This window comes from Ranitomeya imitator, chromosome 10 (genome assembly GCF_032444005.1).
Source record: "Ranitomeya imitator isolate aRanImi1 chromosome 10, aRanImi1.pri, whole genome shotgun sequence".
Lineage (NCBI taxonomy): Eukaryota > Metazoa > Chordata > Amphibia > Anura > Dendrobatidae > Ranitomeya > Ranitomeya imitator.
Window position 1 is genome coordinate 102,999,695 of NC_091291.1, and position 19,744 is coordinate 103,019,438.

Consider the following 19,744-nt stretch of genomic DNA (forward strand, 5'->3'; position numbering starts at 1 on the left):
GGACATTAAAAATGGGTTTTGGCTGGGTCTTCAAGCAAGACAATGACCCAAAACATACAGCCTAGGCAACAAAGGAGTGGCTCAATTAGAAGCATATTAAGGTCATGGAGTGGCCTAGCCAGTCTCCAGACCTTAATCCCATAGAAAACTTATGGAGGAAGTTGAAGCTCCGAGTTGCCAAGCGACAGCATCAAAATCTTAATGATTTCGAGATGATCAGCAAAGAAGAGTGGACCAAAATTCCTCCTGACGTGTGCGCAAACCTCATCATCAACTCCAAAAACGTCTGACTGCTGTGCTTGCCAACAAGGGTTTTGCCACAAAGTATTAAGTCTTGTTTGCCAGAGGGATCAAATACTTATTTCTCACTGCAAAATGCAAATACATTTATTTAATTTATACAGTGTTATTTTTCTGGATTTTATTTTTTGATATTCTATCTCTCAATGTTAAAATTAACCTACCCTTAAAATTATAGACTGTTCATGTCTTTGTCAGTGGGCAAACTTACACAATCAGCAAGGGATCAAATACTTTTTTCCCCCACTGTATGTATGATTTTCGTTCATTTTAATTTATTTATTTACTTGTTTTTTTATCAGTTAATCTAAATGTTGAGTTTTCAAGTTCCTACCTTTATTTTGCATGTATTATAATAACATCTGATTTCTAAATTATAATATACTTCCTTTTTTACTGCTAACTCTGCAATGTCTGATGTCCAGGGCCCGGTGTTAGGAAAAAATATAAATCCAAAGATTCTAAGAAGAAAGGAAAAGGGAAGAAAGTTGCAAACCTCAAATTTAAATTTGGAGGAATGGTGAACAAAAGGAGAAAAGGTTCTTCGGTAAGTACCTAAACATGGCTGGAAAAAAAAATGTAATAAAAATTGAAGCAACCATTTAAAATTAGATTTCGTTTTACCGTTTTGTGTTTGCAGCGCCTGTGCAAACATATGTGTCTCCAGGGATGCAGACTATAACTCACACTGTTTGTTGTCTAAGGCACAGGAACACATAAGTCGCCGTAGTTTTTTGTATACACAAAACTTTTACTTTTTTTAAATATTTTCTTCAAACTTTATTTTATAGGCCACTAAGTAATTGATAGGGTACATTCATAACCGTTGTCGGCGAGGTGCCCCATTGCCATACTTTTGTAAAATAATAGACACTTTGGTCCCAATTTATTATATTATTGTGCTTTTTTTCCTCTAGTTTTTGGTGTTTTTTAATTTGTTTTTTTTTTTTTTAATTTGCGCTTTATTCTTTTAATTTGCACCTTTTTAAAGTCTATTTTATAAGTGTATTCCTGTTTTTGTGTTCATTATTATGGGCTGGATTTGAAGGGGTATTACAGTCTCCAATATCCTATCCCAATATGTAGTAGGTGTAGTGATAATAATAATAATAATATTAGCAAGTACCTCCAATTAGAAAAGTAGTATAGTTCTTCTGATTAGCTGTGTGGCTTACCCCATGTGCAGGGCATTGTAGTAGCTTGGGTTTCCATGGTTATGACCACTCATATAGGGACAGTTAGATGTTAGTGTTCGTAACCATGGATATCTAAGCTACTACAATCACCTGCACATGGGGTAAGCGACATAGCGAATCAGAAGAACTATACTACATTTCTAATTGATGGTATTTGCTAATGTTATAATCATTATTACACCTACTACACATTGGGATAGGATCTTGGAGATGGGAATACTCCTTTTAATGGTTCCTTTTTTTTTTAAAAGTCACATTTTTGGACAAACGCGCTCCAGTTCACCTCCTCGGAGTGATTTTATCTACGCGGGACTTAAATTTTGTGACAATAAAAATAAAAAGCATTTTTGCATGAAACATGTGCCCTGTTTTGTAGAATGTCGAGACAAAAAAGAAAAGTTACTTTAAACCCCCCCATAAATGATGAATTGGGCTCTTTGTGCTCCTCTCTGTCCCATAATGAATAAAGACCGCCTCACTGTAATTTAATAATTACATAATATATCTTACATAATAAGCCCCTGTCACAATCTGCTTATCCAGTCCACAATTTGCCAACGTTACGTCCAAATTCTTAGACCTTCATCAGACTGATCAGTAGTAGAAAGCTGAAATTAAAGGTTTGTATAGGGGGCGAGCGGTCATTAGTCTGACCGTATACATCACATATTTCTTCTTGTATATACAGAGTGAAGAGGACGATAGAGAGGAGTCTGACTTTGACAGCGCAAGTATCAATAGCACCTCTGTCAGGTCGGATATTTCGGGTGGTCTAGGAAAGAAAGGAAAACGAAGGAAGAAGAAAAATAAAAGGAGTAAGTATTGGTATTCTTTTCTTTTTTTTTTAGGTGGTTTTAGGGTATCAGGAAAACAGCCATCATGGGGCATAGCTATAACCACAGACCCCATTTATGTAGGAGGGCATTATTTTTTAGTAGGAGGCTCCTTGTTCTCGATCCTCACCCTTGAGTAGTCTTTTGCTCATTGAGAACCTGTCTTGTCCTTCACTACATCGACGGCTCATTTGTGTAATACTTAATTCCTCCTATGGTGGCGCTGCAGGGAAATAGAACACTCACTGCCATGTTTAGGGCAGCATGGTGGCTCAGTGGTTAGCACTGTAACATAGCCCTGGGGTCCCACCAAGGACAACATCTGCAAGGAGTCTGTATGTTCTCCTCGTGGTTACGTGGGTTTTCTCCTTTTTCTATATTTTCATCCCACGCTTCAAAGACATACTGACACGGGATTTATTTATTTTGTCCGTGTCTGATTTTTTTTTTCCTTGGCCTGAAAAAAAAAATAAATCGCAAAATACACAGTTTGCCTCCGAGAATTGAATGTCACTCGTCCACTCATGTCAATTGGTATGTGAAAAAAATTGGACCGCACTTGGATGACATTTGGAGAAAGTGTGGAGACTTTTTTCTTTTTTCTTTCCACCTCTGAGAAAATCGAATCTCGCTCTGACCAATCTCCGGTCAGAGTCCGATTAGCATAATCTGAACAATTAAGAGTTAAGTATGCAAATAAATTTCAGAGAAGTGCATGCATGGCCCTTAAGTCTCCTTACTCTGACATGCCGGGCTTGGCTTGTTACTCTCCACAAGGAGAAACGTTGCCCCTTAGATCTCGGATGCAGAGGAAACCTGTGGACCTACCGCAACAATTTGGGATTGTCAAAAGTGAACAACCCCCTTTTGTTAGTAGGTTTCCCCAAAAATAAACGGAGTAGAAAATATCCCAACGCGAAGACCCCCTAGTGATCACGTTGAGTCTGTGGGAAGAACCTGGCAGCAATTTTTCAATTCCTCTGCAGCACCACAGGGCAAATGAAGCAAATGAAGCACCTAATAAAATGAATGGGTGGTCCTTGTAATAAATGTCAGGTCCTCCAGAGCCAAGAGTCAAGTAAATAAGGCAGCACACTGCAGGGCTAAAACATGCAACCATGAAAACATGAAAATTGAACTGCATTACTGCACTAGAAATATGAAAAATGAGAGCGTTTAGCGCATAAAAATGGCCAATTTTATGTGTACCTGGTAGCCCCTTTACGGCATCTCTCTTATACCAGGTCCTACGCTTGCCTTACCTCGCTAAGAATAAACGTCTCCATCTGAACGGGTACCTGTGAAACCTCTTCCTAGACTAAAATTCTCTCTCTCTATGGAGGGGTATTGGACCTGCTGTAATTAAAACACCTGTGGCTAGGAGGCGGAGTGCTCGATCAGAAGGCTAAAGAATACATTTCAAAAACCTGACCGGCACATCCAAACATAGACTAAGTGTGAACAGGTGCTGAACCTAGAGTCGCCAACTCGTATATAGTTAAGTAAATAAGGCAGCACACTGTAGCGCTAAAACATGCAAACATGAAACACGAAAATTGAACTGCATTACTGCACTAGAAATATGAAAAATGAGAGCGTTTAGCGCATAAAAATGGCCAATTTTATGTGTACCTGGTAGCCCCTTTACGGCATCTCTCTTATACCAGGTCCTAAACTTGCCTTACCTCGCTGAGAATAAACGTCTCCATCTGAATGGGTACATGTGAAACCTCTTCCTAGACTAGGAGGTGGAGTGCACGATCAGAAGGCTAAAGAGCCAAGAGGCGCCCTTGGCGTCTGTTCTCTGTTTTGGCGTTACAATAAGGATACTTTTCGGAGAACTCCTTTTAAGAACCCCCAATAAGACCCTATTATGACCCCCCTATCTATTATCTAGAGCCTGATTGGCCATAAATTAGACCTAACGATGTTACCCCTTGAAAATTCTCGATCGAAAAAAAGTCATTCATAATCTGATTTGTATCTAGTTGAAGTTGGAGAAGGAGATGGATATGAAACAGACCACCAGGACTACTGCGAAGTCTGTCAACAGGGAGGAGAGATAATCCTTTGTGACACGTGTCCTCGTGCCTATCACCTTGTCTGCCTGGATCCAGAACTGGAGAAAGCCCCTGAGGGCAAGTGGAGCTGTCCGCACTGCGTAAGAGCCTTCTCCATTCTGTCTGACAATCTCCAATCGTCTCAATATATTAAAGCGAAGTTGTCGTGCGAAAATGAATCATGTTTTTTTTTTAAAGTTATTTATTTATTTATTTTAAACTTTTTATAAATTTGGTATCAATGTAATCGTACTGACCTGCAGAGGAAAGTCACCGTGTTATTTTCTCCATACCAGCGAGCGGCGTAACTATGGAACCTAAGAAACAAGAGCAGAATTGCCTTTTATTTTTATTTTTTTTTTTACATTTCTCAAAGATTTTTTTTTCTGCCTCCAAATATATGGTAAATGAAATGGCGCAAGTTAAAGAATAAAACTATTCCTGCAACAACAAAAAATTAAAAATAAACGTAAGTCCTCATATGCTTATGTAGAGAGGAAAAAAAAACCTAATAAAAAAAGAAATCAAAACAAAGAAAAACAATGGCCTGGCATGGGGCAGTATGGTGGCTCAGTGTATCGCGCTGTATGGTGGCTCAGTGTATTGCGCTTTATGGTGGCTCAGTGGTTAGCACTGTATGGTGGCTCAGTGGTTAGCTCTTTTTGGTGGCTTAGTGGTTAGCACTGTATGGTGGCTCAGTGGTTAGCACTGTATAGTGGCTCAGTGGTTAGCTCTTTTTTGTGGCTCAGTGGTTAGCACTGTATGGTGGCTCAGTGGTTAGCTCTTTTTGGTGGCTCAGTGGCTAGCACTGTATGGTGGCTCAGTGGTTAGTACTGTATGGTGGCTCAGTGGTTAGCTCTTTTTGGTGGCTCAGTGGTTAGCACTGTATGGTGGCTCAGTGGTTAGCTCTTTTTGGTGGCTCAGTGGTTAGCACTGTTGCTTTGCTGCTCTGGGGTTCTGGATTCAAACCCCACCAAGGCTAACATCTGCAAGGAGTTTGTATGTAATGTAAATAAATCACTTCAACTACAAAAGTTCCGTATTTTCCTAAAACAGCCCCCTTTCCAAGCCATGTGCTACCCCCATATACTGAAATAAGTTGACTGATCACTTTCTAGCCGAAACTGAGTGTCTGTGATTTCCATCCAGGATTGTTATTTCCTGAATGAATCTGTCGCCGTCCTGTCTCCGTTACTTACGGTGTAGACTCTGGTGTCTCACTATATCACACAGACTCCATCATTATCTTAAGACGTTTTGAACATTCTGTTTTGATATTTTATTGAAAAAAATAAATAAAAAAAGAGATGAAGGAAAATGATATTTAAGATAAGCTCAGCTGGAAGAATGAGCGATTCATTGTCACTTCTCTGCTGTCTCCCGCTGAGCGCTGAAATCGGATGAATATTGATGATGGAGTTTATTTTGGTAGGTCCCCGGGGAATTCAGTATATAGGAAGGTTGTGCATGTTTTGGTTCCTGGAACATGTTGTATCTATAACAATCTTACATGCTATCATACCGATAAAAGCCTAATAGCAAATCCCTAAAATCCATCATCATCACACAGGTGTTATCACCCGGTTTTTCTGGACTCGCGTGGCACATCTGTGATACATTCAACACACACCTAGACAATATCTACCATTATTCCTACACAAAACATGAGCTGTACCTGCAGCCCCAACGCGCGTTTCGCATGGGCTTCCTCTGGGGGCTGTGTATGCCTTCCCTCTAGTTATGGACCATTATTGTCTTTTTTATCTTATTGCATGCATATTGGTGGACATGGACACCATGTTTTGTGTAGCAATAATTTGTACTGGGAGTGTCCATATTGATTGCATTCTATGGCCATTTTTATAGACCTTTGGCCATATTGATTGAAATATTCTGCCACGTGCATCTTCAGCTTTCATAATCCCATGTCTAATGTCATGTTTGTAAACTATACGCTAAAACAAAATGAAAGGGGTCCAGCATTTTTTGCAAAATGGGGTACAATTTGAAATGGGATGCGTCTTTCTATCACTAGGTTTGGTGGGTAGCCGGTTTCGCTAACACGTGGGATTGGTGCGCCATTTATCTACTAAGGGTAGATCATGTAGAACTTAATAATAGTAACACTGGCTCTGTGTGTCTAGGAGAAAGAGGGCATCCAGTGGGAGCCGAAGGAGGAAGAGGAGGAGGAAGAGGATGTTGGAGGAGGAGGAGGAGAAGAAGATGATGAAGAAGACGACCATATGGAATTTTGCCGTGTCTGTAAAGATGGAGGGGAGCTCCTGTGTTGTGACACTTGCCCTTCCTCCTACCATTTGCACTGTCTTAACCCACCTTTGCCTGAAATACCAAATGGGGAATGGTTATGCCCACGCTGCACTGTAAGTGGCAATATGCCGCAATTACAACCCTCGGTAGATGGAAATGATTACACTTTGAGATGAGCATTGATCCACCCGATTCGCTGATTTGCCAGCCTTATCTCGCACTATCTCTGTCTTACATTTTTAGCTCCTCTGTTCCATCATATTCTAGAGCCTTTTCAAAGAGTTACAGTCCTGTCTGTACAAATGGATCAATATCTGTCTTATAGCTCATTGCTCCTGCCATGAATTATTCATAAAGGCATTTTCACGATTCAATTCCAACTCTGTATAATGAACACAAGCTCCAAACAACATGGATCTATATTTTATATATTTATATCTATATTTTATGGTTTTATTATCTAATTTACTTGATGCATTTTTTGCTTATATATTACTGGGATCTAAGCTCTGATTTTCTGATACAGAATTCCCTTCTCGGAGGTAATGGATAAAATTCTGGTTGCCTTTTTCCACCACTAGAGGGAGCTTACTGCATACTTTTATGATGCCGACTTCGGTAAACACTCTTGAGTTCCCCCTAGTGGTGGAAAAAAAAAGTTTGGTAGGATGGAGGTATGGTAGCTATTCTCTGGGGTTGGTTAGGATAAGATGGGGTAGGTCATTAATTAGTATCAGGAGGGTTGGGCACTGTCTAATTTTTAGGGACCTCTTTTTTTAATTTTTTTAGCCTCTAATATATACACAAATCTTACAGTGTCCGCCTTTAAAAGGCAAAGTTCAAAGAATTCTTCATTGGGTATGGAGAGAACCCCCTACACATGTATCAGGACCTATTGGTGAGATTGATCCCCTCATGCCCCCTCCGAAGCCCATGGAAGGCATTCCGGAACGTGAATTTTTTGTCAAGTGGGCAGGACTCTCCTATTGGCACTGCTCATGGGTGAAAGAATTACAGGTGAGAAATTAATTGTAGAATAATACGAAATTTTTTTGTTACCTTGCCTTACCTTTAATCTGGAATTTTCAAACAGTTTTACGCCAGAATTCTGGCAAAATACTGTTTGATAAATCGGGGTTTTAGTGTATTTGAAAGCCGAAGAACCTTAAATGATAAAATAAGGAAAGATAAACTCAAGGTAAAATTGATATGTTTTGTGAGAACGAATCAGTGGATGGATCATGATGCAGAAATGTAATAAACCCTCATAGAGACAATCCTTGTATTATGTTCCACCTCCTCTAGAATCGGTTCTCTTCCTCTGAAAGGGTTGTCCACTACTCGTCCAATGGTTGTACAAAGGATAACCCCATTAGCGGACGCTGATTGGCTACAGGGCTCATGTGACATAATATTGTCAGGGGAGCCCTGGGAGACCCAGCACTGCCAACGCTGGAATGGCACTGGTGCTGAAGGTGAGTATCGGTTATTTTATGCTATTTAAGAGTAGTGGACAACCTCTTTAGTTGTAAAGCGAGTATTCCTATCTTGTGCATTTATTGCATATCCACCGAATATGTAATCTGATCAGTGCGGGTCGCACTTCCCGAACTCGCACATATCTGTTCTTCTAGCTATGAACTAGTGAGCAAGTTATGGATACAGCCAAGTGGGTGGTCCTTGCACTATCAGGCATTTATGGTATATCTTAAAGTGTGAATACTTCTTTAACTCACAAAAGGTTGTCCTAAGCTCTGGAGATTAAATAACTTTGCCTATTTATCAGCTTGAGCTTTACCACACGGTAATGTTCCGGAATTACCAAAGAAAGAACGACATGGATGACCCGCCACCATTTGATTACGGATCAGGGGACGAGGAAACCAAGAGTGAGAAACGGAAAACGAAGGACCCTCATTATGCACAAATGGAGGAGAAATACTATCGTTACGGTATAAAGCCAGAGTGGATGATGATACACCGGATAATGAACCACAGGTAGGAGACATCTCTGAGCACCTTCCGATCTAGTGTAGAAACGATTGTCCTACATAAATAAGGAAATATGTCAAAGTTGTCGAGCAAAAATGAATATGATCACCTTTTTGTAATTCATATATAATCTAGATACAGTCTGTATAAAATGCTAAATAACTATACTTTATCTTATACTGATCCAGCATTGCATTATACTCCAGAGCTGCATTCATAATTCTGCTGATTGTCACTGGAAACCGTCAATAGGTTTGTCAATGGATAAACCTCTTCCAGATTAGTCGAGCTCCTATAATATCACCTTTTCCTACATTATGTTACTGATGCAAGTGTTGACCCTTTAAAAGCCTCTGCAAGTAATAGAAAATTTGACATAGTGTATATAATTTGAGAATTGAGTTTGTTTGCGCTCTTATTTTTTATTGGGCATTAGGTTGTATACTGTCCCTTTAAGGGGAGTTGCTTAAAGTGCACATATGGAGTTAGTCTGGAAAGTTAAAGTGGAACTGGACTTTCAACATACTTTACATAAATTAATAGAATAGGCAAATATAAGAAACTTTGTAATATATTTTATCAGTGAATTCTGATTCCTTCCCCACTTATCACTTCTTTCCCTCCCCCCATAACCTAAACATGTCACTCACTCTGAAAATAAAACAGATTAAAGCCAAGACCAACCGCCAGCACACTGTGATGTCATGGTACACGGTCCATTACACTCTATGAAGAGGGGATTGGGAGGAGCAGAGAGAGGAAACAGGCAGAGGGAGACCAAAAAGATCACTCTGAGCTTTCTAACAAGTCTTTCACCTCAGTGCTGAATTCACATACACACAGCTCAGTACTTCTGTATATTGTTCTCTGCGGCCCTTGCTGTTTTTTTTAGCTGTGTGCTAAAAAAGGAAATAAGTGCAGGAGTCAATCCCTATGTGCTGTGCCAAGTATGGGGGATATAATCCGCTAGTCTCTTCCCACGTGCACAGAGTGGATTGCTAACAGATAGAGTCTGCAAAGAGGAAAAATTGGGAAAATGAAGGATGCAAGTCGTATAATGGTCAGAAATAGTGTTATACCTTATATACACACAGGACAGCTTATTTTGAAAAGTACAGTTATCCTTTAAGGAATAAAAAAATGATTTCTCTTATACATTATTAATGACCACAAAGCTGAATTTGACCTTGACAGCAAAATGCTGCTCATAAAAGATCTTTATGGTCGGTAGATTTACAGACGGGGAGACGCAATAAAGACATCACTTTATAAATGTGACAGTAGAAAACACCGTCTGTTACTTGGTGTTCTATGAGGAACTATGCCGTCTGAATCTTAAGGCCGAATGTATTTATCCTTAAAAGTTAATTTCCTTGTCCTCTCTGTATCACGAGCGCAGTAAGTGTCACTTGTCCTCAGTCAGGAGAATGGTGCGAGGAGAATAATAATTGTGTATATTCCGTACTTGTAAGACATGGCGTCCCTCCGTGCTGTTGTCTAGGACTGTCTTATATCTGCCCCTGTGTCCGCTCTTGGCTCTTCGTGTGATGAGATCAGGGGCTCATAGGGTCACATAACAGGATATTAATCAGGTTGTTGCCCGTTTACAATCAGCCATAAGATAGATTTACTTTTATACAATTTTTAACAAAACTCCAACTGAAAAATGTTAAAAGTCATAATCCGAAACGTTTTCTCAGCTTCGGAACCATAGAAAGTCAGGGGGAGATTATCTACAAGCGTCTGATTCAGCTGCTAATTTCTCATTGGGATCATGCTGGGACTTCCCACTGGGAGAGGGTGGAAGAGCTGCTGATTTCAGAATCTTGTCACAGAACGTTTTACTGGACCATTGAGTTTTTGGTTAAAACGTGGGGTTGAAATTACACGAGTGGACTGCTGTCAATGGGGACGGACTGACTAAAATACATTACAGTAGGGGCTTACGTAGAAACCATTGGGGCTCCATAGCAAAAGTTTTCTAATTGGGCTCCCCTTGCAAAACAACATTTCAGTGGGGTCATGGCACTTACGCGCAATCACAGGGAATACCTTCCACCTTTTATAAACAAGGAGGGGGATATGTATTGCCAGCTGTACTCAGAAATTGTGCCCCTATTGAAGCCCCTTTGTGTTCTCATTCACTACCAGACCAAATAATGGACTGATATGATGGACCAAATAATGCTTGCCTCACATGCAGTATTATACACCCACAGTGAGCTCCTCTACAGTATCCCACTCAAGTACTGTATGATTAACCCAGAGTGACCCCAGTAAAGTAAGATGCCCCAATTCAGTATCATGTCCCTATAGTTTTTCTACACCGTATAATGACCCCCACAGTGAGCCCTCTCTTCAGAATGTGACCTCAGTCACCCCTGACACATAATATAATCCGTCCAATTCCCCAAACACTGAATGATGCTGCTGCATGATGCCTGCTATACACAGTACAATGGCTCCGCAGCTCCCCTATACATGGTATGATGACCCCGCGGTATGATGACCCCCCTAAACATATCATGATGCCCTCCTAAATACAGTATGATGGCCATAAATCTCTATACACTGTATGATGGCCCCTACCGCTCCCTATACAAGTATGATGACCCCATAAACATAGTATGATGCCCTCCTATGTACAGTATGATGGCCCCTACAGCTCCTCTGTATACAATATAATGCCCTTACAGCCCCCAACTCCTGTATACATAGTGTGATTAACCTTACAGCTCCCCTATACTCGGTATGATGGCCCCACTGATCATAGTATGATGCCCTCCTATATACAGTATAATGGCCTCACAGCTCCTCTGTATGATGTCCTTACAGCCCCTAACTCCTGCATACACTGTATGCATAGTATGATTACCCCTACAGCTCCCCTATACATAGTATGATGGGCCCATAGCTCACACAGTATAATGACCTTATACCCCTATATACAGTATGATGACCCCCACAGCTCCCCTCTTCACAGTATGATGCCCCGTACACAGTATGAGTCTCCCTATACAGTTTGATGTCCCACAGCTTTCCTATACACAGCATAATAACCCTCTATATACGGTATGATGCTCCAATAAATACAGAATGATGGCCGCCCACTACACACAACATGATGACCCTTACATCTTCCCTTGCCACAGTATGATGCCCCCATATACACAGTATGATAGACCCCTATATACAGTATAATGACCGTCACAGCTCCCCTGTGCATAGTATAATGACCCACTTGTACACAGTATAATACCTCATGGATCAACTAAATGGTGGATCAGGGCGCTCACTCATGTACCTACATCCTGAGGATGCCGATATTGTTGAAATCCTGACATTGGGCATTGGGGGAATCAGCACCACCCTCGACTCACAGGTCCAGTAGTGGCCACATGGTCTGCCAAAATGGGTGGTATGCTACTGATTAATGTCTTTGGTGGTTGTCGGTGGTATTCCCTGCTCCCCTCCAATGGTACATTTAAGACCCATTTAGAAAGCCTGACAGTCAGGTTCCAAGCATTCATAGTATTATCGTCTCGTCTGAACAGGCTGGCAATTAGCTGATCAATGATCAGTATGAAGGTTTCTTTCTCGTCAGTGCATCATCCTGTGTAAACAGGTATGTGCCGTCGATTATTGATTGTTCTGTGCTTGTAGAATTCTGGTTGACCTGACTAAACAAGGTAGTAAACGACTGCCGATCAGCTTGCATTTAACCAAGTGGTGGTAATTTACCGGCCTGAATTGTTATGTGTAAACAGACCGTTAGTCAGGAGAAGGTTAGTTTTCATCATGACCATGTTTTCATTGTTGCTTTGGTCCTGATTCTTATCCCCACAGTAGCACACTGTGTCTGATTGTCCGCCTCCAGTATTCGTATACGCCCAAAAATAATGCACCACAGAGCACATGTTGACTCTAGTCGGCACCATTATAGTCCATGACCCTGTCGGTGTATACCCCCAAATCCATTTTGTGGGGGAATTCGGACATAAGTCCCAATGGGACCACTGAACATGTGAAGGCACCCTAGCCCAATTTTTATCCCTGATGGATCACTTTAATTCACGATGGATCATTTTTATCCCCGGATGAATGACCGCCGCTCTATTATTTCTCTACAGGATAAAGTCTAGCGCAGTGCTCACAATCCTATAGGAAATTCATGGGCCGGAGGCCGAACATGTGCACTGTCCTCCATTCCTACCGGGATAAACGTGTCCTGATTGGTGTGGGTCCCGGCGGTCGGACCCCCACTGATCAGTAAGTTATTATCTGGATAGGTGATAACTGTATCACCGCTTTAATGTCCCTCCAGATAGCCTCGCCACCTGATGACATCAATACGAGCAGCCTGTCTTCTGTTTTTATTGTTTGGTCTACTCGTGCACTTACTGTAATTAGTTTTCCTTTTTCCGCATTCATATTACACCATATCCGAGTTTCCGTTGCACATTTATGTCTTCCATGAAATATATCCTATTGACTTTTTTTCTGCCTTTGGAGCGATTACAGGCCAGATAATTATATAATTCGCAACTGAGAACATTGGAGAGTGGAAAAGTAAAAAAAAAAATAATACTAATAATCCCCTTTCTCGATTATTTTTGTGTGTTCCACGAAGTACGCACCTCGGAACTTTATAGTTGAGATCATCGTCATGGAAACACACATTTCCAGCAAATTGATGTTGTGACTACTCAGAGTTGGATTGAAAGAAGAGATGTATATATATATTTTTTCTTTAAGCACTGTAATTGTAGTGATATTAAACATGTGATTAAAATCCGAGACGTGAGACTGTAATTAAGAGCTCACGATACATCAATTCAGTCCGCATGAGCTAATCCAGCAACTCATCATTAACTATATAGTATCACAGCCGGCGTCAATCCTAACGGTATTATTATTAGTTTTCAAAGTGTAGGCGCCAAACTTGAACCGCAGCTGGTTTAGGGAAAACTACAGCCGCCCACTTTGCCGAATTCTTCCTGTTCCGTTACATGCTGGAAAGTCTCTGTTCTCGTTTGTCATAGAACCAAATTCACCTTTCAGTTTCTGAGCCCATCATACATATTTTTCCCCCCCTTGGCTTCCCTGTGAGGAGTTTCCAGCTTTAATTGGCTAGTGGTATTTGAATAAATGTCCTAGGAGACAGGAATACAGTACTATCTGTGCCTACAGCGTTTACAGAGAGACAGCGGTGTCTGAACCAACATTATTTAAGAAAAGGAAGAATTTCAGTAGTTTCGGTGCTTGTATGGTCGACTGGTAAATACAGGGACACAGTACTATCTGAGCTTACATTATTTACAAGGAGACATTTGGAGGCAGTACTATCTGAGCGTATATGATTCTGATGGTACTGTATGTGCCTAGATCCTTTAGAGAAAAACAGGAAAATGGTGCTCTGTGCCTACATAAGTTACAGTGAGAGACAAGGTTGATGTAACTGTGCCTATTACATTTACAGTGAGAGTCAAGGAGGTGATACTATCTGTGTCTGCAGCATTTAAAGTGAGATCAAATGTTGGTACTGTATGTACATGCATAACTTAGGCTACTTTCACACTTGCGTTTTCTGGTTTCTGTCGTCGTGCAGTGAAATGACGTATCGACGGACGTCATGAAAATAGTGGAAAACATGTGCGACGGATCTAGTGAAATGACGGATGCGTTGTTTATGTTGTTTCTATTTGTCAATGGAAACATTTCCGAGAGAGAGAGATAGAAAAAACGCAAGTGTGAAAGTAGCCTTACAATGAGACAAGGCTGAAGGTACTGTTAAATAAATAGGGCAGCACACTGCAGCGCCAAAACATGCAAGCTTGAAAACACGCAATTTGAACTGCATTACTGCACTAGAAATATGAAAAATGAGAGCTTTTAGCGCACAAAAATGGCCAATTTTATGTGTACCTCGTAGCCACTTTACGGCTGAAGGTACTGTCTGTGCCTCCTTCATTTACAGTGAGAGATCACGTTGGAGGTACTGTCCATGTCTCTTATCATTTATACTGCGAGAAGGTTGATGGTACTGTCTGTGCCTCCATCATTTGCAGTGAGAGAGAAGGTTGAAGGTACTGTCTGTGCCTCCATCATTTGCAGTGAGAGACCAGGCTGGAGGTAATGTCTGTGCCTCCATCATTTGCAGTGAGAGACAAGGTTGAAGGTACTGTCTGTGCCTCCATCATTTGCAGTGAGAGACAAGGTTGAATGTACTGTCTGTGCCTGTATCATTTACAGTGAGAGACAAGGTTGAAGGTACTGTCTGTGCCTCCATTTACAGTAAGAGACAAGGTTAATGGTACTGTCTGTGCTTGTATCATTTACAGTGAGAGACTAGGTTGAAGGTACTGTCTGTGCCTCCATTTACAGTGAGAGACAAGGTTGATGGTACTGTTTGTGCCTCCAACATTTACAGTGAGAGACCAGGCTGGAGGTAATGTCTGTGCCTCCATCATTTGCAGTGAGAGACAAGGTTGAAGGTACTGTCTGTGCCTCCATCATTTGCAGTGAGAGACCAGGCTGGAGGTAATGTCTGTGCCTCCATCAGTTACAGTGAGAGACCAGGCTGGAGGTAATGTCTGTGCCTCCATCAGTTACAGTGAGAGACCAGGCTGGAGGTAATGTCTGTGCCTCCATCATTTACAGTGAGAGACAAGGTTGAAGGTAATGTCTCTGCCTCCATCATTTGCAGTGAGAGACAAGGTTGAAGGTACTGTCTGTGCCTCCATCAGTTACAGTGAAAAGAGGGAGACACAAAAGCGCAAATAGGGTCTTATCAAACGTTACACAAAGTTGCCCACCAAGAGAACTACTCACCTGGTGAGATTGAAGGAAGGACATATATTAATGGCGGCTGCTGCAGATCCACAGGTCAGTGCAGGACCTGATTGAAGCACACACTTAGATAGGAGAAAAAAGGATCATCCCCGCGCTGCCGCATGAAGAATTTCAAAAATTGTAGAGGTTTCAACGTGGTTTATTCTACGCGTTTCAGGGTTCAGGTGACCCCTTCATCAGGACATACCACAAATATTGTACCAATACAATTGTATTGTACAATTTTTGAAATTCTTCATGCGGCAGCGCGGGGATGATCCTTTTTTCTCCTATCTAAGTGTGTCCATCAGTTACAGTGAGAGACAAGGTTGGAGGTACTGTCTGTGCCTCCATCATTTATACATAGAGAAGGTTGATGGTAATGTCTGTGCCTGTATCATTTACAGTGAGAGACTAGGTTGATGGTACTGTCTGTGCCTCCATTTACAGTAAGAGACAAGGTTAATGGTACTGTATGTGCCTGTATCATTTACAGTGAGAGACAGGTTAATGGTACTGTCTGTGCCTGTATCATTTACAGCGAGAGACTAGGTTGATGGTACTGTCTGTGCCCCCATTTACAGTAAGAGACAAGGTTAATGGTACTGTATGTGCCTGTATCATTTACAGTGAGAGACTAGGTTGATGGTACTGTCTGTGCCTGTATAATTTACAGCGAGAGACTAGGTTGATGGTACTCTCTGTGCATACAACATTAAAAATAGAGGGAAGGAGGCAGCACCTTCAGGGTATACATCTGTTAGAGAGAGACAGGGAGATGGTACTGTCTGTGCCTACATCACTATGTAGGCAGCACGGTGTACTGAGAGTGACATCCATATTACACTGACATATATGTTGGTCACTTTGTCTTCACATGGGCTTTGCACTAGGCTTATAATAATCTGATAATGCATGCATGTACATAGATAGTAAATGGAGTATCCTCCTGCTCTATAACCTCCTGCCTGCAGATCACGTACTATTTTCAACATGACAAGTTCTCTTTAAAAACTAATAAATAATAACCTGTACCTGCAGCTATTCTCAAAACAGACATAATATTTCCCAGATCACTCCTTTATATTGCTCCCATGCGTCTGAAATGTAAAGGCCTGTAGCGTGATGTGACCTCACACCATAAAATCCAACATATATTTTCTCGCTGGGCCCAGATAAGGTCACCTTTAATGGGCAGCTGCGTACACTTGTTCTGTTAAACCTGGCGCGAAGGCGGCACTGGACATATATAAAAGGAAAAGTGGGGAATGATTGGCCGTTGGTAGTCAATCTGGTCGGATTGTCAGACGTCACAACTTTATTACAATCAGTGGCCTCTTTAGAACATTTGTTTTATTCTCTGATTTACTCAGTGGTCCAAGATTTCCCTGCCACAAAGTATGAGACATTGGAGAACAATTGTAAAAAAAAAAGTCTGCCTGGAGGACCCAGTGCCTCTGTACCTGCATTGATTCCAATTGCAATGCTGTAATACTTTGTTTATCCTGCGGAGGTGCTATAGAGAAATCTAACACTCACTGCCATTCACACCTACCAATAACAAATAAGTGCTTGATGACCCTACAGTGGGGCATCGTGTGATTAGCTTATTACATGGGGACCCTTACATAGTGGACAACCCCTTTATTTCAAAAAACGTATTTGTTATTAGTGAAGTTGTCCTAAACTGTACAGCCTTTTGTTTTTTTAAAGGGGTTGTATCATGATGATATCCCTTGGCCATATGCCCTATAAAAGCTTATGGACATCACAGAGGGGGAGTCCTTAACTTAAAGAGAACCTCTCATCAAGATTTTATACCCCAAACTAGTGGCATATATGTAAAGGTGCTTTCAGGCTGAGTAAATCGTTACCTTTTTTGTAGAAATCTGTTTTGCAGTTTTAAAGAAATCTGTAGTTGAAATTGTTTGTGAATGAGCTGTAAGTGCAGTGGGTGGGACAATGCACATTTAGCTTTGATGAGATCATAAATCAGCTGAGAGGAGCTAAAAAAAAAAGACAAGACTAAGAAATGAAAAGTTACAAGCTCCCTGTCAGAATGAGCTCGCTGGTGGAATCTCCGTTAACTCAATATGCAGCCAGTGTAGACAGTGTAACACAAAGGCTATAGGAGGCAAATTGGGCAAAGTTATTTTTTAATAAAACACAGTTGGAAAAATGATTCATTTAAGGAAATGAAGACTTAGTAGCATTTTCTTTTCCTTTTTTCCTCCTCTATTTGTCGCTGTTTTAATACGAATAATATAGTAGAATGTGAATATTTATTACGGAGATTAAATAATAACCAGTTTCGGCATAAAGTGCGCACGGTGAGACGTTCCAGATTAGCGTTTCATGCCTGGATTTACTATACACAGGCTTTGTATTACCCCTCTGGGGCCCTTGACTCATTTCTGCAGATTTTCGTCTACCTTTTAGGCATTTTTCGCTTCTTCTTTTACCATAAACCTTTTTCTTCTGCCTATGCCACCGTTAATTTAATGACGGTAAATAAAAATGGATCTTGTGACAGCGCGAATCTGTTCGCACAAATGCAAGCCCTCCGTAGTGCAGGTTACAGGGGAGCAATGGAACCAGATACAGGGGGGACATATCATCGATGCAACCTGGGGCCCGAAAGGTAATGGGGGCCACTACCACCTCCAAAGCAGGTGGAATTGTGTGTTATGATGAGGTGTTGGGTTACAACGGGTCCGTATACAGTTCTTGGACAAGGACCTTTTTTATCGGTGTCCACCAGTGTCCGGATGCATGTGTCTGATAGGTCAGTATGTGGAGGTAGAAGCCATGATGTGGATTGTATATGGATAGGTCAGTATGTGGAGGTAGAAGCCATGATGTTCTGTGGATTGTATATGGATAGGTCAGTATGTGGAGGTAGAAGCCATGATGTTCTGTGGATTATACATGGATAGGTCAGTATGTGGAGGTAGAAGCCATGATGTTCTGTGGATTATACATGGATAGCTCAGTATGTGGAGGTAGAAGCCATGATGTTCTGTGGATTATACATGGATAGGTCAGTATGTGGAGGTAGGAGCCATGATGTTCTGGGGATTGTATATGGATAGGTCAGTATGTGGAGGTAGAAGCCATGATGTTCTGTGGATTATACATGGATAGGTCAGTATGTGGAGGTAGAAGCCATAATGTTCTGTGGATTATACATGGATAGGTCAGTATGTGGAGGTAGGAGCCATGATGTTCTGGGGATTGTATATGGATAGGTCAGTATGTGGAGGTAGAAGCCATGATGTTCTGTGGATTGTATATGGATAGGTCAGTATGTGGAGGTAGAAGCCATGATGTTCTGTGGATTGTATATGGTGCCCTACAATGATGGTTATTGTGTGCTTGTATGTCACTTGCAGCTTTGATAAGAAGGGAGACGTCCATTATCTGATTAAGTGGAAGGACCTGCCCTATGACCAGTGCACGTGGGAAATCGACGACGTTGACATTCCTGAATACGAAGCTCTGAAACAAGCATTCTGGGATCACAGGTATCGGTGTGACTCAAGAAGTCCTGGAGATGTCAGCAGACTAGGACTGCTTAGTGGAGAGCCATAGCTTGGCCTTCCAAGCCCAAAGATGGCTAAATCTATGTAGGGCCCTCCAACCACGAGGTTGTCTTTTCTTGTACGTTGGTGTCATGAAACTTAGTCATTGTGTTGAGTAGTAAGGATTATTTGGACCCACAAAATGTTCCTCCAAGAAGCCAACAGTTCCAGACCCAACTAAGACCCATTTCATGACTTTTCTGAAAAATGACTCTTCCTTCTGGGGTTCTTTTTTCCTTTTAGATATTTTGGAGGTGTCCTCCTTAGCCTAAAGGGGTATTCCCATCTTGTACATTTATGGCATATCCATAGGTATGGGAATGGGAATTACACCCATCTCTCCACTGACAGCAGCGTGAGTCATGGGCCCTGATCTCGAGATAGATCCCATGGGTGGGATCCACGTCTACTGTATGTGTATAATATACCATTAATGTATGAGATGGGATTACTCCTGTAAATAAATCAATGAAAAAGTCTTGACAGTCTAAAACTGTAATGTCTTAAGGTTATAAATATTATTTGGGAAGTCTGCAGTCACCACTAGGGGGAGCTCAGTGTGTGAACAGTATACAGTTAGCGCCCTCTAGTGGAGTTTTCATAAAATGGAGATTTAAAGAATTACAGTAGCGTTTAATGGAGGACATAACTTTTCACGAAAATCTTTGCAGCATGTGTAACTT

At 41.3% G+C, this 19,744-nt stretch overlaps 1 protein-coding gene across 8 annotated transcripts in view; it reads left to right on the plus strand.

Moving 5' to 3' along the window:
- Positions 1 to 19,744, plus strand: part of CHD5 (chromodomain helicase DNA binding protein 5) — a 164,400-nt gene that overhangs the window by 76,736 nt on the left and 67,920 nt on the right. For all 8 annotated transcript variants that reach the window (XM_069741816.1, XM_069741811.1, XM_069741817.1 and 5 more), the window contains exons 6-12: positions 726 to 847; positions 2,185 to 2,311; positions 4,318 to 4,490; positions 6,534 to 6,770; positions 7,474 to 7,674; positions 8,444 to 8,655; positions 18,873 to 19,004. In XM_069741816.1, coding sequence (XP_069597917.1) covers positions 726 to 847; positions 2,185 to 2,311; positions 4,318 to 4,490; positions 6,534 to 6,770; positions 7,474 to 7,674; positions 8,444 to 8,655; positions 18,873 to 19,004 — 1,204 coding nt within the window. The remainder of the gene's footprint in view (positions 1 to 725; positions 848 to 2,184; positions 2,312 to 4,317; positions 4,491 to 6,533; positions 6,771 to 7,473; positions 7,675 to 8,443; positions 8,656 to 18,872; positions 19,005 to 19,744) is intronic.